We start from the raw sequence: 26525 nt of genomic DNA on the forward strand, positions 1-26525 counted from the left end.
GTCTAATGCACATGTATCGAAATTGTTGCGATGGACAGTTATAGTTACATATTTTGCCAAGAAGTAATTGGTCATCATGTTTTTCAAACAAAAATGAGTTGGATAACCAGAGTGCTATGTAAATTCAGCTCCTGTTACATCTGCTGTACAGAATAAGTGTGTGGCATCTACAACAGCTTGGGTAATTATAGGACTTTCATTTCGACATAGAAACTGACAATCTAACTGACTCTGAAATTACAATAATGTCAATCTTATACATGTATCAGAAAACCGCACCAACTATATGTAGTATACTTAAAGAGAATCATAATCATGGGTAATACCAACGTTTATGTTTATTAGAGTAAGTAACTATTACACGTAGTACTCTATGCCTATGGCCATGGGAACTATGATATGTCTCGGGAGAATAAATCTTTCGAATTTCCAATCTTATGATCATCACCTGATGAGATTATTTTCAATGTGCATTGTGCAACAAATTCAATGTTGGCTTTATTTGCACCATATACAGTGTATACACATATCAGTTGACACTTTAGAAAACATCTTTTGTCCTTTTTTATATATATTCAAATTTTCAATGCGGATTACAAGTTAACAATCTAAATTAACATAATTAATATCAAAAAATATAATTGTGGCATTAAAAGTCGTCCATTACATATTGTGTTTTATCTGGGACACGTCTGCATCCAGATACAGAGAATAATTCCTCGTCCTCTGGATAATAGAGCAGTTCTTTGGAAAATGTATCCCAAATATCTTCTGGAATTTGTTCTCTTTCGTTATACTATTCTTTTTTGATCAGATAATCAATAATGCAACTTCTGATGTGCTTTTTCTCAAACGGAAGGAATGGGACATAGGCTGTTATCAGGTTCTTGAAAATAATCAGACTTTCGTAGAATTCATCTTTGTAAAAAAAAAATAATTGAAAAAAGGCATCGTACAAACGATAAGATCCCTATAATATTACGAATATTATAATCGCAGCATATACTCACTTTTTCCTGCATAAGAGGCAGATTTTTCAATAATTTGCTCCATTTCTTTTAATTTAATTTGTTCTCTAGCATGTATCAATGTACGGTTTACAATGCCTTCTGCACCTATATTACTGAAAAATGTGTGTACTATTTTGTGTTGTGCATGAACTATATGCTTTTAAGGTATTCAATGCCGTATAACGACAACATTTTGTACCTAACAAATGAATGGTCCGATATTCTTAATCATGATATCATTTTGAAGGTGTTATAGAATAAAAATACTCCAGCAGAGGAATTTTCAAAATTTTGATTATAGTCCAATTAATTGCACCTTGAATTTTACATTGAAGTCTATGGGCAACGCACGTTTTATTGAGATATTGTAAAATGTAACTTGAAATTCTCTTGGTAAATATATGCATAAACTTTTCTGTATTAAGATATAAAATGAATCATTTACCGCAGATATTTTGACAAAATTAAACTTTTTTTCCTTTCATCATGGAAGAAAACTTTCAAGAAAGTTTAGGATGCAAAGTGACAAATTTCTGATATATTGTCAGACATGTGATTTGCTTCATTTCACTTTCATTTTCATCTAGCAATACATATTTGACTATTTCAAATTTGATTCAAAATTGTTCAATATCCCTTCATTATACATTGAATACATGTACCTTAAAATTGTTGTCAGGGTTTGATACACAGTGTCACGATAAGCCCCAAACCCTGTCTAAACTCTGTCCCGAGGTTTTGCTTCCACCACTGTCCAGATTATCTGTTTTGAAACGCCCCCTCTACCGCTTTAGGTTTCAATACACGTCCCAAAATAGAAAGTCTACTGGGATTTTGCATTGCATCAGCCATTAATAAGCCCGGATGATAACGTTTAAAAATTGCGCGAGATGTCCCGAGTACTTCCGAATGGAGAAAAGATGTAAACATTTCCCATTATAAATCTCCGTAAGAAATTTGTTTTCGTTCCTGTAAACTTTTATGAGTGAAAAGGGATAATTTGTCAATAAAGATATCTTGGATATTTTCCATTTCATTGATTTCTACTGTACTTTTTTCACAGGTATGTGTATTTTCTATTAAAAATTATCAAAAATTGATGGAAGCAATAACTTGGGACAGACTATAGGAATAGTTCATGCACAGCACAACAAATATGCTATAATGTACATGTATGATGATGCACTTTGCTCAGTAAATGTAATAATTGAATGCTGTGTAGTCCTTAAAAATACACAGAATAGCAAGCGTTTATAAATAATTCATTGGTTTATTATTTTTATTTATCAGGTTGCTGTACAATCATAAAAATCAGAAACTCTGTTGTTCTTTACATGAAATGAGACATGGCTGCTTTTCCAAACAAACTTAAAATGTTAAGCAGACGAGATGTCATTGAATTTTACATTGTACATTCTTTTATAACTAAATTATTAAATTGTCATCCACGCAACGCCAGGGGCACTGAGTCCACTCGTGGCGGCGGAACGTCCCATGCACGGCCACGAGTGGACTCAGGACCCTTGGCGTTGTGTGGATGTGTAATTGTAACAAATCAAAACAATTGATTTCTTACCTTAGAAAAATAAAAATGGCATTTCTATAATCAATGCCATCATATTGCTCATGATTTTCAATATACGGTGTTAGAATGTCGAGTAATCCCGGTGGTATCTTGTCAATTTCATCAACAAAGGAAAACAAGGACCGGGAACATTGTGCGACACTACTTTCAATGACTGAGTTTTTTTTAAGCTCCTCCTAAAATGGATGTTCAATCGTGCTCTGATATTGTCAAGAGACAGTATATAATATATGTTCTTCAAAGTTTATAGACTTTGAAGAACATATATTATATACTGTCTTCAAAGTTTATAGACTTTCCTGAAGTATATATTCTATATATACTTTAGGAAAGTCTGTGAAGTTTGAAGAAACTTTAAAAATTAAGTAAGATGATTTTGGTATATTCGCATCGAAGCACCGGCTTGGTATAAGAAATAAGTAATTAACATTTTATAATTACTTTTACTGCTCGTCTATAGGAAAAATATACCTTGTACACAGGAACATATTGGTTGTGTGAAAATTCTGTCCCAGAGATGAAATGGACATACTTGCTCCGCATTCCTTTCTTGTATATGCTCTCGGCAATGATGCTACTAACATAGGTTTTTCCAGTACCAGATCCTCCATGAAAGGAGAAAGTCAATGCTTTAGATGGCTTCCTTTTCACATTAGTATTCATGTACTTGATGGTAATGTTAGAAACTAAATGTTGTCCATAGAGTTTTCTAGCAAGGTTTGTTTCAAGAGCTACAAATGTTAATCAATAAAGCATTTAATGATGAAACATATGTTCATTAAAATTAACCAACACCAGGCTATTTAGAAACTTCACAAAATGATTACTGTAAAGATGAATAGCAATGCATCAAAAGGGAATGGTAGGGAAGTGAGCAAAACTTTATTTTCATCCTGTGTTTTTTCGTCCGTATGTACTTGAAAACGGTTTAGCCTCATATTAAATTCACACAGACATTGGAATATATGATAGATACTCCATCTACTGTTTAAAATTAAAATTTAGTTCAAATTCGCACAGTCTTCAAAGCACGCTGACAACCAAGGCAAAAGGGGCGAAAATATATTACTATATTTAATAAAAAAAACATTAGCATTGAAATAAAGTAAGTAAATTATTTAATTAAATAAGGTAAGTAAATTATTGAATTCAATAAATAAGTAAATTATTTACAAGTAATAAATGTGACATGTGTATCATGTATTTATTATACTTTCATGTTAAATGCTGAAATCTGATTGGTTTAGACGCAGTTGGTAATCCGTTCTATTACCCTCAGTGTTAGCAACACACTTGGCAACGGGTAACACAACGAATTGTTATATGCGCGTAAATTATGCGCGTACGGTTCGCCGTAGAATTCACTTTATTTCTGTATAAAAGCAGTAAAATTGTCTTTAAAATTAAGACATTCAGTATAATAAATAAATAGTGCCTGTTTAGGAGGGTAACTGTTGAAATTGACACCCCTCAAAAACCAAAATGGTTTTCTCGGGGTGTCAATTTCAACAGTTACCCTCCCAAACAGGCACTATTTATATAATATACAGATTTTAATACTACAGTTCAATGTCACATCAGAATGACCGAAAATTTTAATCATCTTACTTGCAAGCACGCACTTAAAGCACTTCACTTTTTTACTGTTACGGCCCCGAAATGGCTTAAATTATTGTTACATTTATCCAAATATGTTGATGGCATCATAATGAAAGATAAATGTAGAAAAGTTACCGGTATGTCAATAGATCCTGAAATATTTTGCAAAGATGTTTTGCCCGATTTGTTCGCTTTTTTCACAAAACTTCGCCTGGACTGCTGCTCCCCCCCCCCCCCCCCCCAAATGACATCTTACTTATTATATTTATGTATACATGTATTTACATCTACCAAGTATCATTCCCTCTATTTCTTACGGAAACTGAAACAGCCAGACTGAAATCTATACGCCCCGTTTATCGATTGGTCGAAATCTTCAACGGCTGAAACTGACAAGAAATTGACAGGACTAAAATTGACACTATTTGATTTACTGTATTTCCATCTGGAGAAGTTCAGGTTGTTTTGTGTATCTTCTTGTGTGGAAAGATGGTGCCTCCTATAACTATAGGTCATTGAAAGTGCAGGAGTTCTGTTTGAAGGAGTTCAAAATCTTCGGCATCGGGCAAAATAACACGCCATGGCTTTCCTTCACCTCGGGGCAAATATTCTGATCTTCTGAAGGATTTTCGATGCAAAAATCCAAACATTATCGAATAGAGATTTGTCTTTACGTAAGTTGTATGGTCAATACGATGACCTTGTTAGCAAGTACAATGTTTCAGACACATGATGATTGACGTTTTTCATACTTGTTATTTATTTATTTCAGATTTTTAAATCTTCAAAGTAAGTCTGTAGCTGCGCAGTTCGACAGCTTTTCTAAGAGATTAAAAAGGCATTGTCCTGTTGTTGTATACATACTTTTCAAACAAAATTACATGTAGGACTTCATATTTATTGCTTTTGTATATTTTGGCAACAATTTTGGCCAGTTTCAAGCAGAAACAAGCCAATTCAAAAAATGTTCACATCCTTATCCTCAAATGTACAAGATGGCCGCATATCCCCCTTAAAGAAACCGCTTCTACAAATAGTTCACTACCTCTGGTAAAAGAAGCAGGGTTCACTGTAAAATGTATGCAAGAAGATATTGTCGTTGTCACTGTATATTGCATCAACTCCTTGGATGTCCCACAGTGTTTGGTGCAACTCGAAAAGGTGATTACATATTACAAATCTCATAAAGTAAATTCCTTGTTTGTCTTTGAGACTTTAATGAAGATGCAACATCTACAGGCCCACTTTTATATTTACATCTACCAAGTATTATTTCTTCTGTATATTACAGAAACTTATAGTTAATTCATAGCTCTATAAAAACAGCCAGACTGAAATCTACACGCCCATGCATTTATCGATTGGTCGAAATCTACAACGGCTGAAACTGACAAGAAATTGACAGGGTTAAAACGACCTGTTTATCAATTGGTCGAAGCCAACAACGACCTAAGAAAAATCACGGACTGCATGAAATAATCATGGTGATGTCAAACTCAAGGTCTCACAGGAGACGATATGGCTGTTTCATTTAGCTACCGTACTTATGTTCATTAACAGCTCTAGTAATTTAGTGAATTTTACTAACGTTTTACGCTCAATTTATAAATTAGTTAAAAGAAAGATGTTAATATAAACAATAAAATGCTTTCTTTAATGATTCATGCGGGTAATATGAAGGTAGCGATCATTGCAGAAAAAAATTACATAATCCGCTAACGTGGGTTATGTATGTTTTTTTCTGCAACTGATGGTGTCGCTACCTTCATATCCCGAATGAATCACCAAAGAAAGCATTTTATTGTTTGAATAAAACAGCCAGGCTGAAATCTACACGACTAGTTTATTGATTGGTCGAAATCTAGAGCGGCTGAGACAGACAAGAAACTTTGGGCTTTGTTGGATTTGATCACGCCCCGACCAAAATTATCACCTCATAATACTCAAAGAATGATTCCTTATTCCTTATTTGAATTGCGCCCTCTCCAAATTAAAATTAAGCTGTTATAACGTCACAATTAGCGAAAGGGGCAAAGAGTTTACTGTCAATTCTATGACATTGTAAGAATCAAATATTTATAAAGGGGTTTGGCCATTCATAGTTACCGATTTTCTGTATAAATCATATATCGTACATGAATACACCAAGGTGCAAAGATCTAAAATTGGTTGCTCGGGGTAATCGTTGCCATGGTAACCGAAATTTTTTTATAAGTGATTCCAATAGGTTGCCATAAAATCTCAAATTCACGAGCAAATGAGAAAAATTGCATATTTTAAAGGTTTAGGTTAATAACCATTAGGTGAACATTTTTGATTCTGTAACATATTACAAACTATTTTGCAGTAAAAATTTATAAATGAACGCATTCAGATCCGTTTTTGGGACCTAATTTGAAAGTTATCTCCTATTTTTTTTATATTAGAAGATTGCTCTTGTATTTTTAATTAAAACATTAGATGGTATATCCGCGAAAACGTGTCCACCACCTTACTCTCATTTTTGTTATTTCGAGCTGGTTTATCGAAAATGAAAGAAGGTTTATAATTAATTTTACAATTTTTACTTATCAGGTGAAATATAACTATAGCTTACGGACATCATATAACACGTGTTGAAATACCAAAGGTGTAAGCAGATACGCTGGCGCAGGCATTTTTTAATTAATTGGCAAAAAGACTTAATTCATAAGCATATATAATATATTTTGTTCAACAATTGTTTAAACAATTTAACCGTTCTCTAGATATATGGAAAAGAATGTTTCAGTTGCCGATATTTTATCTCTTTATTGAAACCGTTTAATGAAATCTTTATGCTTGCCATGGCATATCGATGAAAAAATAATCATGAGCATCTTTTCTTCCGCATTGCTTATCACTTCGTATGGAGATATAAAAGATTAAATAATTGGTCTCTACGCCCCATCAAACATCTTGTTACGTAGGTTATGAGGAAAATATTTTGATACTTATGAGAGTAACGTAACTGTTTTATGTACATTTTTTTGCTTCCGTAACACGTAACAAATTATTCCCCAATAAAGAGCTATAGATGAAAGACTTTTGACCTATCTAGGCCCCCTTATTTGAAGGGCCAGTCCGTTTTCTTTGTATCAAATACCGTAAAGCTGTTTATTTTGGCGGGGAAAACTTGAAAGAACCTGTATGATGATGCCACTTGAAAATTCACACATCCATTTAAGTAGAAACAGGAGTGGGGCAGGGTTGCATTCTTTCACCAACAACATTTTTGATTGTAATTGACTGGATCATGATGGAAACAACGCAAGGCAACAAGACTGGAATGCAGTGGGCCTTTACCAAACACTTTGAGGACCTGGATTTTGCAGATGACATTGACCTACTATCCCACAAACAACAACATGCGGAGGAGAAATTGTCGCGCCTTGCAGCAGAAAAGACCTGCCTTAAAATAAACATAAACTAGACAACATTGAGATAGTGACCATCCCAAAGGGCCCCGCTTAAATAATGGACAATAAGATGTAAAGAATTTCAGAGAATTTTGCTTTGACCTTGACCTCTAACTTAAAAATTTTCCAGCTGGCAAAGAACTTCTAATTCAATCTCATTACCTCTTGCATGCAAGCATTTTTGTTCAATCTCAGCAAAATTAAGCAAACGGGAAATGTTCTACGGTCTAAAACTGATTAAAAAGAGATCCAATATGACCTTCACATTGACTTGGTTCAAGGTCACTGCATGCCATTAACCAAAAAGGTCTGTTTAGGTAAAGTATTAGCCAAATAGGGCTAAGTGATGAATGCGTGTGTATACACACACACACACACTCTTTAGTGTGATCAGATATGACCTTGACACTTGACCTACAAACATCATTCAAGGTCACTGCATACCCTTTGATCAAAGGCACTATGTGAGTGAAGTATGAGCCAGATTGAAGCAAAGGGGGAGAAGATATGCTCCAGACAAGGATTTTTCATATAATTCTGATATGACCTTCATATTTGGCCTCGAAAATTGGTTCCAATTGCCCCCAACTCTACACCTACATCTGGGTTGCTCACATTAATTTGTATGGTGTTCAAGATTTCTCACTTTTTAAGGTGGCGCACCTTAAAATCTTTCAAAATAATCCAAGAATATCTTGAAAGATTTTAAATATGGTGATAAAATAATTCTAGAGTTAAGTGTAAAGTGAAGTCACACAAACTGAGTTGAATATCATCATTTTTTTTTCAAATTAAACGCAAACAATATTCCAATACATGTACATGCTTAATATCAAACTGATTTACAACAATATATACAAAACAAAAATAAAACCAGCAGAAAGACAGTTTAGACATTGTTCTTGTCCTTACTTATGCATCATAAAAAAAGTAAACTATGCGCACAAAAATAAATGAATAGAGCTCAGTCAAATATGTATATTTAGAGATACAAATGGGCCGGTATAACTTGCAATAAATAAAAATGTATATAATTAACTCCTGGATAATGCTTATCTTTACGAATCTGCATCACCGTTATTACAAAGTAATGACTCTTACAGTAGATAAAGAAGTCTCTATCTACTGGTTATATTACTATCATAGGAAGTACATGTAAATGATTAGGGGCCTTATATTATTGATCTGATATGTGGAATTAATCTATTTAAATTTAAAGTAAAATTCTTAGAAATACACAACTCTGAAATTACATACACTGTACCATATGCATATCTCATGCAAAATATGGTTTCATTTTTCAATTTAAACCTTCATCAAACTTTTTCAAAAATCAAACAAATTTTAAATTACTGGTATTATTGTACAAACTAGATCCCATTTTAAAATTATTATCAAATTTTTAGATTCATTAACAATGCGTGTATGTTTGTAACTGTGAATTAATGAAAGACAATGCATGCAAAAAAAAGTTTATATTTAAATAAATGACATTGCAAAAGTGTGTGTTTGTCATTGTTTTTCACAAATTTTTATTCCTCGTCCATTACATATGTCACTTTTTCTGGAACTCTTTTACATCCGGTCACTGAAAATATTTCCATATCAGCTGGATAATAGTTCAGTTCCTGTGCGATTACTCTGATTTTGTCCTCAGGAATGTCCTCACGTCTGAAATAATTTCTGGCAACCAGGAGATCTTTTATGCATTCCTTGATGTGTTTCCTCTCCATTGGCAGAAATGGGACATAGGCAGTGATCATATGTTTGTATATTATATCACTGTGGTACATGCCACCTTAAAAAAAAAGCATAATATTTACAATATATTTAAGAAATAATCACTGTTTCTAAATTTACATTACTTAGATATAAAACAGAGCTCTTGACAAAAAATACAAATTTCATTAATGTTTTTAACATTATGATATTAATTATTACATACAGGTTACCAGGTATATTGCATTAACAATCACCTTGCAGTGTTTTTTTTTTTTGGGGGGGGGGGGCGCTGATTTGGGGCTGAAATTAGGCCCCAGTCCCAACTGAAAATTTCCTAATACCGGTATTTTCCCAATTTTGGACTCAAAATTCACAATTGTAATGTAAAAAAAATTTTTGTACGAGTTGTTCAAAATTTTCAAGAAAGACTACACAGATTAATAATAAAATTTCAAGAACTCTAGAAAAAAGAAGCATTAAGCTTTAATTAGCATTTAAATAAATGATAGAAATCATTAAATTTTATCATAATTAATAAAAATGAATTTTCCCAATTTTCTTGTTTTGTTGCTATTTTTCCCAATTGAAAGGGCCCCAGCCCCCAGTCCAATTGGTGAAAAAAAAACACTGCCTTCACCTACTAAGCTAGCTCATTAAAGAAACAGATTGTGGAATACTTAAGCACTTGCTTGTTTTGCTGTTTATCGCAGCCGTGCTGATGATTTGCTCCATTTCCTTGAGTCCAATGTCTTCTCTTTTGAACTCCGAATGCCAATTGTTCAAGGCATGTTTTGATATGTCTTCTCCAGCAGTGTTACTGAAAGCATCATATCACATACTTTTATAAACTTCTTATAAGAATCAATTTATCAAAATAATATTTATCAAAATAATACATATACAGGTTATCAGATTTATAGAAATTCTTTCTATGATTTCATGGAAATAACTTTAAAATTTATTTAGTATTTTAAACAATCAAAGAACAGTATTTATTCTTTTTTTTTAAAAATCAACTTCTAAAACTTCAAGAACTTTCTTAAGAAGAATTCATTACAATACCTCAGAAAAATAAACATTGCCCTCCTGTAATCAGTGCCCCCAAGTTGTTCATAGAAGTCAAAATATGGCTTTAAAGTGTCAAGAATTCCTGCTGGCATCTTGTCAATTTCGTCAAAAATAAATAAGGACTGTGGACACTCGTTCACACTGCTTTCAACTAAATTCCTCAGTTTATCCTGAAAACAGAATTTAAAGCCCAAGTGGGAGCCTTACCGGTATTTTGAATTCCATGTAAAAATAATACATTAATATTGATTCATCACAATTATGAACATCAATCTCAAAATAATAGTTCAACATTTTTTTGTAAAACTCATGATGGAAAATTTACAATATCTGTTAGTGATGTATTCACTTAAGTGTTAGTTCCAACACACCAGTGAGGCCACCACTAATAGAGAATGTCAATGTTTATACGTTCTAGCAATACATATAATACATATAATATGAAAAAAATCAAAATTAATCATCAGATCTGCCCTATATGGGGCGCCGTTTTAATATTTTTAAGGTATTTTCTGATATCAGAAAATGATTTTTTGATATCAAGAATTCGAATTTCTGATATCAGGAAATGATTTTTTGATATCAGAAATTCGAATTCTTGATATCAGAAAATACAATCCATTTTCTGATATCAAAAAATCCATTTTCTGATATCAAAAAATCATTTTCTGATATCAGACATTCGATTTTTTGATATCAGAAAATGATTTTTTGATATCAAAAATTGAAACTGATTTTTTGATATCAAGAATTATATTTTCTGATATCAGAAATTCAAAGAAAATGGCGAATAAATTTCACCTATTTAATGAATACTCCCTTGACCCAAAATTAAATTGCCGAACTACAGAGCCAGATTTGCATTTAAATATTTGTTGTCTTTTATTTATTTTAACGTAAAATTTAATAAGTGTTCTTGATAATTCTGGTCTTATGTATTGAAAGCGCTAACTGTACGCCTGTATAACTCTTTATATTATGCGAGGCCATCATTTTTCAATATTCACAGCAAATCGCAAAGAAAGCAGTGTTGTTCATTGTATATGTGGCAAAACTTGCCAGAATGAAACCAGGTTTAAAATAAGGCATTCATTATTATTCTTTAGAGACATCTACAGGCTTGAAACACATTTTCTTACAAATTACAAAAGTTGCATTACAGGGAGCATTCATTAAGTTGATAGTAATTTTATGTAAGACTTATTTTCTGATATCAAAAAATAGATTTTCTGATATCAGAAAAAGTAAATGATTTTTTGATATCAAAAAATGATTTTGTGATATCAAGAATTCGATTTTTTGATATCAAAAAATGATTTTCTGATATCAAGAATTCAATTTTTTGATATAAAAAAAATCAACTGTAATTCTTGATATCAAAAAATCTATTTTGTGACATCAGAAAATCATTTTTTGATATCAAGAATTAATTTTTGATATCAAGAATTATTTTTTGATATCAAAAATTCGAATTATTGATATCAAATATTTATTTTTTGATATCAGAAAATACCTCAAAAATATTAAAACGGCGCCTCATAGCCCTAAGCTTTAAAATATGATGTCTTGGGCCATAAGCTTATATTTAGAAAAGAATAAATGCAAGTATTCTAGCTCTGAAATTTGAACATTTTCCTATATCATTATACAGAGCGAAGTCAAATATGGGGTAAAAATGGCCATGACCACCTAGCTCTCTTAATTTATGTGTGACGGTCAGAGTGCTTTGAATACTGGTGCCATATAGATCAGTTGGTAGAGCCCCTGACTAGAGATTCAGGAGGACCGGGTACGAATCCAGTACTTGTCTGTCATTATTTCTCTCATCTAGTTACATTTGATGCTGTGACCAACCCCTGGAACTGACAAGTCAAAATCCTGCCAGGAGAGGAGCCAGGGGTGACTTCAAGGGTGAAGATCATTTAAGGGAGAAGGAATGTGATGGTCAGACCGATTCAAATACACGTGCCAGATAGATCACTAGGTAGAGCACCGGATAGGAGATTAAGCTGGTTTGAATCCTGGGCTGGTCTGTTATTCCTCCCATCCATTACACATGCATGCACTCTCTATGAAATAATCTTGAATTACCTTGTACAAAGGAACCATGTCTTTATGTGGGAATTCTTTGGTTGCAGAGATTAAATGGACATATTTACTCCTCATTCCTTCCTTGTATATGCTCTCAGCAATGATCTTACTGACATAGTTTTTTCCAGTTCCAGTTCCTCCATGAAATGAAAGAGTCAATGCTTTTGATGGGTCTTTTGTCATGTGAGATTTCAAATGTTTAATGATAACATCTGTTACCAAATGCTGTCCATAGAGTCTTCTTCTAAGATCTTCTTGGAGAGCTGTTAATAAATAATATTCATGAGAGAGAGAGAGAGAGATTCATTATATCTTACTATTTGTGTGTGTATGCAGTCACCGGTTTGATTTTTATTTCCTGATATATATACGATCTGTAAAAGTACAATTGTTTGATAACACAAAAAACGATTAATTTATGACTACCTGTTGTATTCAGACTTATCCACTTTGAAGTGCAGCATTCCTTAAATTGACATTTAATTGGTGTAAAAACTGTGTATAGTCCAGCAACTACTGCTGTTCCAATGGCCCCGAGTGCAGAGAAGGGTTCTATTGCTGAAACATAAGTAATTACTCCATAAAACATAACTAGTTTAACGAAGTTCATATTGACCGATGAACCCGCGAAAGGCAAACGAGGGCAAACCGAAAGTAGTATTAATGTCTAATTTTAAAATGAACAATTTATTCCGGAATCATTGTACTTAAACATTCTGTGACTCACAAAACACTTTTATGTTTAATATATTATAATGAAATTACAATATTATCATGTGTTTTAGTGGATAGAATACTAAGGCCTAGTACCAAAACATGCCAAAATAGGCATCGTTATCGGTACCAGTCTACCAGATATATATTCTACATTCGTATACGTATGTTGTTTCGACCTGGAATGTTTCGACCGAAGAGATGTTTCGCACCACAATTTTATCCACCATAACAAAGTTATCAAAATTATGTAAATTTTAAATATACACGAGTCATAGTATATGATGTGTTCTGGGGAATAAAGACTTTAAATAATATATATTATTATATAAATCACACTGCAATTCATTTCAACTGCTGAATATCCAAAAAATCTTGACAAGATAATAAATTCCAAAAATCAAAAAAATCCTAATCCGTCGGTGGGGTAGTATGGTTAGCATGCATGTACTTATAACTTACAAATTCAATTTTACTGCTCAGTCCCTTATTTTCACTTCAATTTTTTACATGGTCGCAAAAAACCAGACCCCCCCCCCCCTTCCGGCTATACGTTCCTGCATAGGCCTGTGTGGACAAACAATCATTAATTTTGCCACACCCTTTTCATCAAAGACATTACCGGCCACGAATAACCGTAAAAATTTTGAAACTTAGAAGAAATATACCATATAATGTCAAAGAACTAGAACCATTTTAACAAGGCCTTGGACTTTCAGTAGGATGTAACTATCTATTTCTTTCGTCAAAACAAGTTAAAATGACGCTTGGTTTCAAGCGAAATATACACCGATTGCGTAGCATTAGCTCAAAAGCCAGGCAAAGCTTGTTGATTTCAAAGAGCCATGACTGAGTGGCCTACAATGCAATAGATAGGCCTACGTCACATTTCTGTTTGACACAACTACCCAAAGTCCAAGCTCCTGTTAAAATGGTTCTACATGTATATATGATAAGAGTTAAATTTGGCCCCCATAATTCACCATTTTTTAAAGTGTTTCGGGTACAATAAAATGTTATGTTATAATTTAAAAGAGTTGATATAGGATATATTTTTCACATATTTGTTTGATTTATTTGCACTCACTTGCAGTATATGACGTCAGAAGTGACGCTATTTCTATAATTCAATCAAAATCAGTCGAAAATTGACATTTTTCTCATCTTTTTACAAATGGGAAATATAGAGCGCATGCTTGAACCAGGACAAAATTTTTGTTACTTATTAGACTTGGCTAGGTACATCTCTGATTAAAATATTTTGATGGCTCAAGGATGCGCTCTATGTTTCCTGAAAGAATAACTGCTTGAAAACAAGCTTTTTTATGCAAAAATGGCGGGAAAAAGGTTGTCTTTACAATGCCGTTTTTCTAAATTGTGGGCACTTGAATCAAAATGAACATTAAGTAAAAACATCACATATATATATATATGTACAAAGAAAACAAAGAATTACAGTACAATAATGATATTCCGTTTAGGGGGCCACTTTAGGCCCATACCATATATATAGTTCTTTAAACCTATCTATATTTGTTTGCGCCGTCCCCGGAATAATGCAGGGACTTATAGCAACAACGAAAAAAAACTTTTACACACCTTAAGTACTAATATTATCGCATAATTGAAATAGCATCCTACAGAAAGTTTGATCGGTTTGAGTAATTAAGAAGACGGGCCGCGTAAATATGACTTCCTATGCTACTCGAACACCGTCCAAACTTGAAAGACTCGTCACCAAATGACCCCGTGAATTTCATTATATAAAATATCTCGAATCAGCAAACAATATTTTCCCGTTAATTAAAGTACCACGCATAAATTTTTGGAGAAAACATAAGTAAAAATTAACTGAGAGCAGAGACATGTTATTTATGTCTCTGCTGAGAGCTAAAGGGTTTACATCTCCCCAAATCATAACATGCTATATAAGGGCTTCTGATCCACTCAAAAACCGTAATTTAAAGATAAATAGGCCTAATCATTTACATTTTCATGTCAGCATTGTAAATTTTGTATTTACCAGAGAGTCTGAGACATCAATAATAATTATTATTTATGTCTCTGGTACTTACATACACGTACCACCCAGTAAACTCAAAGTTTACAATATGACACATGTACATTGTATATGAATATAAGTAAAGAAAAGGTCAAACGTCGCAGGTCGAAACATCCCTGGGGCCGAACCGCCATAGTTACTAAAATAATTATAGAAGTCACATGATAACATAAACAAAATAAAAAAAGGAGGAATCAAAAGATCGACGCATAACTGTTCTATATTTTCTTACAGGTAAAATATAGCTGGAACTAAATAACTTTGTTTCATTGGTATAAATATAGCAAGTAATCTTTTCAAGGGTCGATGATATTCGCTCTTTAAAATGTTCATTTATTCCATTGATTTAGTGGGCGGCTTAAAAAAAGAAGGTCGAAGGCGAATGATAATCGCTGTCCAAAGACTAATTACTTATCGCAACAATTAAACTTTCGACACATAGGCTATATGATAAAATGTTCAACTGGTTCATTCCCGTGTGACATCTTTAATTAACATATGATACACATATCTTTGGTGAGTTGACTTAAATTGATGTTGATATTAATATAACATAAACACGTACATTAATTTGCTGATAATAACCCAGTAATGAGTGAGCACCTGACTAGAGATTCAGGGGCCTGGTTTCAAATCCCGGTCTGGTCCATCATTATTTCTCTCTTCATGTTACACATGTTTTATGTCGAAAATTATATTTTATTTTACAGTTTTGACTAACATCTTTAAAACAAAATGACCCAGAAGCAATTCCCTACCTGGCTTCCAATTTTCTGTATAATTTTAATACTCTTTGTGACATTGAGCCATGCAACTACAGCAAGTGTTACAAATCAACCTGTCGAAGTGACTTTTCCAACAGCTTTTACAAGCTTTGTACGAGTCAAAGATTCTAACTCATCTGTGAACTACACCACTGAGCCTACGGCTGAACCTACAACGACCCTTAGCTATACAGATTTTACCACAATAAACGTAACCACAGAAGCTTATAATACCACCACAGTGGAGGTAACTACAGGGGATTACACGACAGCAGGCACCACTGGAGGTACCACCGCTGCTACCAGTGACAATAGCACCTTGCCCAAATATGTAGGATTCATCAGTGCAGGGGTTGCTGTTTTTCTTTATGGAAGTAATTTTGCACCTGTCAAGAAGTTTGAAACTGGAGATGGTAAGTTTGAATCTTGCTTATTTACATTTATTTGAAGTCATGTGTCATAAATGCATGCATATAATCAAGCTTTGATACATGTAGTGATATCAGAATATTAAATTATTGTACCTATAACCAACCTTTTCTTTTATATCCCATTGTAGGGATGTTCTTTCAGTGGATTCTGTGTGGGGGTGCCCTTCTGGTAGGAATTATAGTACAGGTGATTCGTGGCACAAACCACTTCTACCCACTGGTAATGTTAGGTGGTTTAATATGGGAAACAGGTAGGATTGAGTGTCGAAGGTTTTGGTTTTAAAACATTTATGTTAGCTTTATTGTCCAAATGTATTAATTTTTTTGATAGTTATTATTAGATTCATTTTTTTAAAAAATTCAATTTTTATGATTACATGATTATTTATAAAAATGTACTGTATTTATTTGAATGGTAGAAAATGGGAATACAAAATATTGTATGCTACAGGCAGATTTTTGTTTTGATCATATGTAAGAAAATTTATGAATTTGCATGGTACATATTTACAAGATGTATTGAATTTCAGGCAATATTTGTGTTGTTCCGATCATCAAGACAATTGGCATGGGCCTCGGTCTGTGTATCTGGGGTATGACCAACCTTCTCAGTGGCTGGGCGACCAGCAGGTATGGCAAGCTAGTTTACTATTTATTCCTAAAACAAGATATTTCTTGTATTTTTGCTGAGAGAGAGAGAGAGAGAGAGAGAGAGAGAGAGAGAGAGATTGTTGTTTTGTTGATGAATCCTTAAATGCAAAAGGTTACTGCTTCTGGGTTTTTTTTAAAATTAAATTATGAATTTTTTTTTTACTTAAGAGTCCAAACTGTTTGTTGTTTTTTTAGATGCTAGGTCCTAGTATTTTCTAAAATTTAATATCTTGAGCATATCATCTTTAATATGATATTGTCATGAGAGCAGAATTGTAGAGTACTGTGGAATCATCATTGTTCATGGGGGACCAATGTTCATGGCTTCGTGGATAACACTTGCCCACGAATTTACATCCCCACAAATGTATGTACAAGCATTTGTTTAATATTTATTAAAATTATCTAAAACTTACTACATGTACCAACAAAATCATGTCCCCACGAACCAAGAAAATTTTGGCTGCCCACGAACATTGACCCCCAAGAAGAAGAATGTTTCCTCAGTGGATCTTTTTGAATATTTAAATTGTTACAGTACTTATAAACAGATTCCCTTATTACCATTAAACATGTTAAATAAAAGATACTACTGTATACATGTATATGCAAAACGAGAAAATTAATAGTTTTGATGACAAAAATAAAGAGATATCTTGTTTTGAGAATTAACTGTAAGTAGTAAAATGATTTGCCATCAGCAGGTTAGTTGTATTCAAAGATGCTCTGACTGAACCACTGCAGATTTAAGGCTTAGACATTGTTGTGTAGTCATCATGCACATAAGAATGGTAGAATTAGAAACAATTTATGGTAGAAGTTTAAAATGATAAAATGAGAAGTTTATTTCCAAACACAATTAAAGTAAAGTGCCAGGGAGAAGTAATTTGGATTGATTATAACTGTACATGGTAATTGATTTTATCCATTAGATTTATAATACATTTCTAAGACTAGGGGAATGAAACTGATTTGCTGTAAGTGTATATTTGTTATAAGTGTGTTTCCCTTAACTGTGTTTTACCGTATACACAATACTAAATTCAAAGAAATATTGCCTTATATTACGAAGAGAAACCACTGCAGTGCTAATAACTATACACCACTGTTTAACAACATGCAACCTTAGAATATAAAACACAAATACACCAAACAGCTCCAACTAAAATAGATACAATAAAAGTTCCCTTTGTAAGCACCTTTTGCTATGTTTGAAGACCGATTTTTCCTCTAGATTTGGTTGGTTTGGTTTGACCGAGAGTACCAACATTGGAGATTACACGCTGAACACTGTGGGTGTCATTGTGGCTGTATCCAGGTAACCAATTAATTCTCTTTATACAGGTAACCAGTCAATTCTCTTGAACCTTAGTTTTTACTGGGCTATTTTGCCCTCTTAAATGAGATTGTACACTGGACACCACATAAAGATTTCCGTGCAAAATTAGCATTAAGAAGACCAACAATGACAAAAGCATAATGTTCATTGAAACGATATCACAAAAAGTTGTATAATAGTAATTCAGTTGAATGATACTTTTGTATTGCTTTCTTTCAGCTCGATTGTATTTGCCTTTGTTAAGAATAACGTCACCCCAATTGACCTACCAACTGACACGGAACCTCTCCTGGGCGGCTCGGTAAGATTCGGACATGTTGTCCATACATTACCCCTACAGTGACTCTCTATCACATCAGTAGCTTCCGCTTACTTCTCTTAGTAAATGTAGCGGCTTTGTTTCAGCCTGCCAGACAAACCTATGGAACCTCTGGGGACTCCCTATACAGTAACTCAAACAATCACGATCAGTTGGTCTTTAATCAGAGAAGAGTAAGTACTCCTACTGTCCCACCCCTATACCAATCCCCACACCTCTCAAGTTCCATCCTCTGCCATTATCTATATTCAAGTAAAGAAAGGTTTGAAAAAAAAATTAGTCAAGAATGGATGTTTATTTTGCTTATATACTGTAAACCGACTTCTATTCGCGGCGAATTTATTTGGTGATTTAATGGAGATAAACTGGTTTGCGTTCGTAGTAATACACAGTGTAAGACAGAAAAATCTCACACTGCTGTCTCACACTAGACAAACCAATCTCACACTGGCGATGATGCAAGAAATGTGTATCTTAAACATTGATACATGTGTCTGTAATACTCCAAATACATATACTAGTATGTTGAAGTGAGTTGGAACTCTTAATCACATAACATATATTTGTTAATACAATTATTTTGATTACTCAGTTATCTCATTGTTATATCAGTTATAGCAATGTTATGGAGATATTTTTTGGTATGGTTTAGTAGATTCATATAAAAATGTGATGAATTAATATCCGCATAAAATCACAAAATGCACATCTTGCAGATTTTGAATTATCGCTTTAATTTTTTGGAGCAATGTAAACCAAAGAAAACTATTATAAAAATTATGCATTCACAATTTGAGGGAATCGCACAATTAAGTAGCGGGTACTCGCATAAAATAAATAAGGAGTCTACAGTATTAGTTTGCTTTAAGCTTTTACATCCAAAGCCCTGCATGATATATTTGGCAATATAAATTGTTTTTAATATTTCTGATTTCCATTATTCTATGTGTCTTTATTCTTTTTACATACTTGCAAGAGTTATAGAACTTGCCAGGGTTGTATTTATCAATATTTCAGTCACGAGGAAGCATCAATGCTGAATCTTCCGATTCCGAGGACAGTACTTTTATAGACAGGTTGTCTCCTGGCAGCAAAAGAGCTCTGTAAGTACACAGAAGGAATATCTCATTATCTCAGTATTAACCTGTATCTATCTCTCAGTTTTCCATATTTTCGGATGCTAAAACCTTACAGTTAGGTACATTTTACTTGAATATTAAGTTATTAAATTTGCTGTTTAAATTCCAGTGTATTGAAAAACAAATTTTTTACCTCAAAATATGACAATGTATACTGAAATCCAGCATTTTATGTGGCATAGGACTCTGAATATTTATATAAGCCAACTCTTTTGAAAGATGCTCTAATACATTTTAGGTTATTGACTACCAACATGTAGTTAGTTTGCTCATAAAAAATTGGACACTGGATTTTACTTGTTGACTGAATGTCAAAATAATAAACTGGTTATTCAATCAGTTTTAGTGTGACTTTTGGACAAGTAATTAAGTTTCTGTGTTTAGCTACATGTATGATCATGTGGTCCTGAAAACCAAAATATACTGTGTGTGTCTTTTGTAGAGGTATAGTGCTGTCTGTGTTCTCAGGGATCCTCTATGGTCAGATGTTTACACCGGCCATCTATCTCCAGGATCATGGTCACTCCAAAAACGGTAAGCTGATAAAAAATCACAGAAAATACTTAAATTAAAAGTAAGAGTGCCCAGTAATAATTACATGTGTGTCTACCCTTCCAAAAGGAGACATCGTGTTGTAGATTTTCTTCTTCTTGTGTATGTTGGGCCTTAACTTTAACACCCTTTGAAATCTGAAGATGACATCAATGAGAGGTGCACTAGATAAGATTTTTCACCTTGACACAAATTTACGATCTAAAGGTCAAACTTAAATTCTTCTTAATCTTCCTCATCCAAATTCATGTATTAGTAGGTCCATAACTTTAATTCCCTTTGATATTAAGACTTTAAACATGGAAATCAGTCATTTCCTGAATATGCTTTGATTCATGTATATAAGGACTGTAAACTTGAAACTAAAACAATATTAATACACTGACATGTACAAATGTTAAGTTTTTAATCTTAACTTGCCATTTTATCTAAATGTCAGCTTGAAAAAAAACCCACCAAGACATTTTGTCCAGAATGTAACTTTGAAATCCTAACTAAAAGATACCAAACTCAGAACAGTTAGAAAGGAATTCAATGATACCAACATTTTTTATCTTTAAACCTATTTTGTATTTTAAGGTCAATCAACTTCTAAAAATATTGTTTAACAGATCAGAATGTTTTATTATACAGTCTGTAAAGTTGAACCATAGATAGATGATATGAGATGTTGCTAAATTCTGCCCAAATTGTTGACCTTGACTTGATATTTTCAGCACAGCATAAAAATTAGAAGAAAAAAATGTTTCATTCATTTTTATCTATCCTGAGTTGAAAGCTTGGCTGAGCTTTTATGATCAAAATTTGTCAGTTGTCTGTTGTTGTCATTGTTGTCATCATTAACTTTTCCCAACTTCATGCACATCTTCTTCTCCATAACCACTGGGACAATTTTATCATACTTAACACAAACCATTATTGAAGGGAGGGATTCAAGTTTTTTCAAATGAAGAGTAACAGCTTCTTTAAAGGGGAATTAATTAAGAAATATAGAAAATTTGTTGTTTTTTTTTCTTCAAAAATCTGCTTTTCAAGAACCAATTGGCCAGAAAAACTAAAACTTATGTGTAAGCATTCACAGATAGTATAGATTCAAGTTTGTTCAAATCATGTTTTTAGAGGGTAGGGTGAAGCCACAATTGGGTGGGGGGTGGGGGGTCAAATGTTTACATACAAATATAAAGAGAACTGTAAAGCTCAATAAATGATAAGACTATGAAAGCATCCTATTACAAAAGGGGCTCAATTTTTAGCATAAGAATACCTGGAGAAAAATTTGTAAATATATTTATAAAGGATATATGTTACCACTTTGTCCAGATAAATGACTTGTAAAGAGGGCTATTGTTTCTCAGGTGAGCAGTGTGGACCATGGGCCTCTTGTTGTCTATATATGTATGTTAGTAATGAAGGTGAGTTTACTTTTTATATTGACAGCTTTGGACTATGTGTTTGCCTGTTTCTGTGGGATATACAGTACAAGCACAGTGTATTTTGTCATCTACATCATCTTCATGAAGAACAAGCCCAAGGTCTATCCCAAGGTCATCCTCCCGGGGGTGATCTCTGGTCTCATGTGGGGTGGGGCTACAGCCGGCTGGTTTGTAGCCAATCAGGTCCTGTCTCCCGCCATAGCATTTCCCATAATTACCACAGGACCTTCCATCGTTGCTTCACTATGGGGAATTTTTATATTCCATGAAATTAGGGTATGTGTACACATTGATTATATTTACATGTATAAGCTATTGATAATTTGATTGTCTTTAAACTTATTTAAACTTGATTTAGAATATCTGTGTTTGTATTGAAGCTAAGTTAACTTTTCTTAAATCAATTCTTGTATTTGTTCCACTCAATCTACTGGTAAGTTATGTAGTTTAATATTGTATTCTTATAAGTGTCATTTATCATTGCAGGGAACCAGAAACATTTGCATTTTACTGCTGGGCTTTGTTTTTGTGATAACTGGAGCTGTACTCACTGCACTATCTGAAAAATAGTGATCTCCCTTTTCCTAGATGTAAACAATACAAACTATACCTTGGTGATATTGGGTTTATGCTCTGTGATACTTCATTTCAAGCATCATCAAAACCAATAATCTGTAAGACATTTTGCTTTTCAAAGAAAGCAGTCATATTCACTCCACTGAATACTCTGTAGTTTTAAAAAGATGGAATATTTTGACTTGAGAGTAATACATGTGTCCGATTCAAGGAGAAATAAGACAACTCTATTTTGTGACAATTAAAAAAAATAAACAGTGCTTGATATTTTCTATCTTTTTCTAAGTACATAGTTCATTTGACTAAACCATCAGCTTTTAACCTGACAGTCACAAGGTCAGACGCGACCTATCTTCCTTTTATGTCTATTTTTCCTATCTCCACAATGTGAAGATTTCCACTAAGTAATCCCATAATTATATTTTTATGCTATATGATACTTTTTTATTTAGATATTAGGAGTTCAATCAGAAATATATAATATGGCTTTATTTATAAGGATTCAAATCCATTTTGCATGCTATATTTTAAGGAAAATTCTAAATATTCTAGCTCCGCAAAGAGCCTGGTAATGTACCCTGAATTTTTGGGAATTAACAGGATTAAATGTTAATAAATGAGGAATGATATATCAAGGAAAATTATATAAAATTGAGGAACGTCTCATGTGTCTATAAATTCTGTCTTTCACTTGGTTTCACAATTGTTACTCTTCTTAGATTATGCATATAGTTTTGTAAAAGATTGTATATTTTGAAAAATTTAAAATATTGATTGAAAAAATATGTACTTTAATCATGTAAGCTTTACTCTCCCATTATACTAAAATTGGTTTTTGTTTAAAAAAATTAGCTATAACACTCTTAGTAGTTTAATCCTGTTAAATGGAGTCAAGAATCATTACAATGTAAATTTTAATTTCAGAATACTGGTAATTGGAACAGTATGTTATCATCTTTTTCATAAAAATGAATACATTTTAAAAGAAATAGCTTCAAATTTTAAGTATACATGTATCTGCATCGTCTCCCATGACAACTGAGTGAATTCCTCATATTGTTTATTCATTGTTTTGTGCATGAGCTGTGATGACTTTATTTTCAAATCTACTTACGGTAGTACCGGTATTTTTTTTATATAGGTTGTAATTGTAATATTTTATTTTGACACCAATGTAAAGCCTGCTCTTGTTATTGTTAGCGAAGCATTTACAAAGAGTATTTTGCCTGTAGAATAAAATCCTTGTATTACTGTGATATAATATGCAGGTTTGATAATGTAGGATTTTCAATGATTAGACAAATTAATATAACAGTCCATCTTAGAGGAGTATAAAATAAAAGAAATGTAGCAATTGTTTGTAGTAATGTGTGACTGGTCTCAGATCTCCAGGTGTTGATTCATCACTCAATGGTGTGTGTATATTTTTGTTTCAAATGACAGTGCTGACTGCATTTTAGAATGTACCATCTCTTTGGCAAGTAGTCATTATCTTTATTGATCCAGACCTTTATATACAGTGTCAGACTATCAGTGTATCATTTTAAAGTTTTACCTAAATTATTTTATAGATGTACATATATGATAAGCATGGTCAAAGTATTTCCACTTCATATGGAAATTTTTTTTTATTCCTCTGTAGAGTTGTTATTATTGTGTAAAGTTATTGTTTCTGTAAACGTTATCATATAAATAAAAAAATTTTTTAAAGAAAATAAAAATTACCAGTATATTTTATATCTTGAGATTATTCAAACGTGCATTTTTCCCAGTTCTCATTTTAATTTATCAGTAATAACATTTCAAGTAAAACTCTTTTATTTAATAAAGTTTAGTTCTATAGATACTTGTTAAACTGTGAATTTTATGCATCTTATAAGATGAATTTACGAGTGGTTAATTGATTGAATACATTGTAAAATACTCAAAAAAGCATATAATCGTCACCATGTCGCCATCATCGACATTTTCATCGTTATCATCATTATTATTTAGGACGTATGGTAGAAAATAGAAAATTACTCTCTGATTATTTTCTGGCAAAGCATATAAAGATGCAGAGTATAGGCAGTTCTCCAGTAACGCCAAAAACTTGAGGAAATATGCGATCCATCGTCAGCCATGAAGAAGAGATGGTGCATCTGACAGCGGCTACAGCGAACTCCGCGTGAGTGCATTCCAAGCGACGATTATTCCATGGAAACAATGGACATAAACTGCAGACCCCATCATCTTCTGACCTCTCTCTCTCTCTCTCTCTCTCTCTCTCTCTCATTATTATAGATGCAGATGTTTGCAATCTTTGAAGATATATAGTTCTAGTTTACATATGCTCGTGTTTTCTCCAAAACTTGTCACGTTGTTTTGGACATTCCACCACCATGGATCATTAACACAATGAATCAATCGCTTGGTATCTAGGTCGCTGCCTGTAGCTTGACATCATTGGGGGTACTGAGAGGAGTGGTCTAAATATACCTACCGGTGTTGTGATTGGAATAATATGTCTTATGACTATACACCGTTCTCTAATACTGCACAAACAAACGGACGGGATTATAGAACAATGAGTCATCTATCAGTCTGATCAACGCCTCAGAATCCCAAGGTAGTTCGCCCACTCACTGGTCGCACTGCCCAAAAATAAATCGTACGAAAAATGTTTAAAGAATAAAAAGTAAATAAACTGTAAAAACAAAAAAAAGTTATCAAAAGATATGTTTTTCTATGAAATTCATTAGTTTCGTACTCGTACAATCAGTATTGGAGTAGAAGTCAGTTTCCATTGTCTACTTTATTTTGGCTTGTAAAGATGTTGGATTAGATAGAAAGATGAAGAATTCCTCGTTACATTCTTAATTTTTTATACATTTTTTAGAAGGAGGGGGTCGCTAACTAATTGAGATGATCAGTTCGGACTAATTCTGAATTGAGATAAGAATTGCCCCTGGTCGTAGTGCATCTCTGATCATTACACAGTGTATTATAATGTTCAAAGATATACACAAATAGCCGCTTACAGTAGGGGTTAGATATCTGCATCTTTGTAATTAATTTTGTTACAGGTTCCAGTCGTTGAATCTATGGGTAAAGCATTATTATTATCACTGGCAAAGAATTTTTTATAAACTTTTGAAATAATTTCCGGGACATTTGATCGATGTAAAAAAAAGAATGAATGAAACCTGCATTTCATTTTCAATCCCACGGCAAGACAATGAATAGTGCGTAGCAAATCTGAATACTTATATTTCTTCTGATTGTATATCTACATTACAATAATAAAAAAAGAATTAGATCATGTCGAAAATGTTGAATGCAAGATCTTGTAACACATGCTTAACAATAATATTAAATAAATCTTCTCTTTTTTCTTTTGGTAGCCAACTCAGTTTGTTTTTTAAATGTAACATGTATTATATGACCCCCAAAAACAACAACCCCCCCCCCCACCCACCCCCCCCCCAAAAAAAAAACCCATGGATTTCAATGTTTATATTTACATCTCTCTATCTCTTCCATTAAATACGTAAATGTACCTTAAAATACTTTATTAATGGTCAGAAAAGTACATAGTAGAAGCCAAAACGTACGTCGTCAGCCCAAGAAGTTTGTGCTTTAGGTTGCTTTGAAAGTTAACAACCTATATCGGTCGATCTCAAAGTACTTCATGAAGCGTAAAAAAATAATGTGCAATCAAATAATACCAGCATTAATTTGTAGGCATTTGAATAAGCAATGAATATGAAAGCATATCGAAACAGATAATGCGGAAGTTTATTTTTGCCATTGGTGATTCGGTCTGATGTTTATGCGCGGGCAAACTACACTTCAATTTTCATACGTACACTGTAATTAGATCCAACTTTATTCAATGGGCTTCAGGTATTGTACTTTATTTGGTGTACATCACACCGAAATTAAAGTAGCGGGCATTCCATGAAAAGAAATTATAACATGCGTCACCAGGGTGATGTTATTTGTCGTTACTATATTTTTGGTTACTAGACTTTGACCCGTGAGAACACTGGTT

At 33.1% G+C, this 26525-nt stretch overlaps 3 protein-coding genes across 5 annotated transcripts; 1 reads left to right on the plus strand and 2 right to left on the minus strand.

Annotated features, from left to right (window-relative positions):
* Window positions 1-596: 596 nt before the first annotated feature.
* Window positions 597-3258, minus strand: LOC105320741 (torsin-1B). The gene is made up of 4 exons (XM_066076333.1): window positions 3067-3258; window positions 2587-2771; window positions 1011-1075; window positions 597-918 (listed from the first exon to the last, which is right to left on the minus strand). The coding sequence occupies exons 1-4, from the start codon at window positions 3256-3258 to the stop codon at window positions 797-799; spliced, it is 564 nt and encodes a 187-aa protein (XP_065932405.1). The 3' UTR covers window positions 597-796.
* A 5134-nt stretch (window positions 3259-8392) lies between these two features.
* LOC105320599 (torsin-1A) lies at window positions 8393-13221 on the minus strand. Its single transcript, XM_034444839.2, has 5 exons — window positions 12939-13221; window positions 12513-12775; window positions 10416-10591; window positions 10043-10170; window positions 8393-9429 (listed from the first exon to the last, which is right to left on the minus strand). Exons 1-5 carry the CDS (start codon window positions 13120-13122, stop codon window positions 9164-9166), a joined length of 1017 nt encoding a protein of 338 aa, XP_034300730.2. The 5' UTR covers window positions 13123-13221; the 3' UTR covers window positions 8393-9163.
* A 2166-nt stretch (window positions 13222-15387) lies between these two features.
* LOC105329636 (transmembrane protein 144) lies at window positions 15388-22764 on the plus strand. 3 transcript variants are annotated; one of them, XM_034444840.2, is made up of 12 exons: window positions 15441-15522; window positions 15639-15804; window positions 15999-16465; window positions 16612-16734; window positions 17014-17113; window positions 18369-18452; window positions 18693-18774; window positions 18879-18965; window positions 19810-19895; window positions 20374-20465; window positions 21921-22192; window positions 22403-22764. In XM_034444840.2, the coding sequence occupies exons 3-12, from the start codon at window positions 16024-16026 to the stop codon at window positions 22484-22486; spliced, it is 1452 nt and encodes a 483-aa protein (XP_034300731.2). In that variant the 5' UTR covers window positions 15441-15522; window positions 15639-15804; window positions 15999-16023; the 3' UTR covers window positions 22487-22764. The 3 variants fall into 3 exon arrangements, with proteins under 3 accessions (XP_034300732.2, XP_034300733.2, XP_034300731.2); XM_034444841.2 differs by lacking the exon at window positions 15639-15804 and having other exon boundaries at window positions 15388-15522; XM_034444842.2 differs by lacking the exon at window positions 18879-18965 and having other exon boundaries at window positions 15440-15522.
* Window positions 22765-26525: the final 3761 nt, after the last annotated feature.

This window comes from Magallana gigas, chromosome 2 (assembly GCF_963853765.1).
Source record: "Magallana gigas chromosome 2, xbMagGiga1.1, whole genome shotgun sequence".
In the NCBI taxonomy this organism is placed as follows: domain Eukaryota; kingdom Metazoa; phylum Mollusca; class Bivalvia; order Ostreida; family Ostreidae; genus Magallana; species Magallana gigas.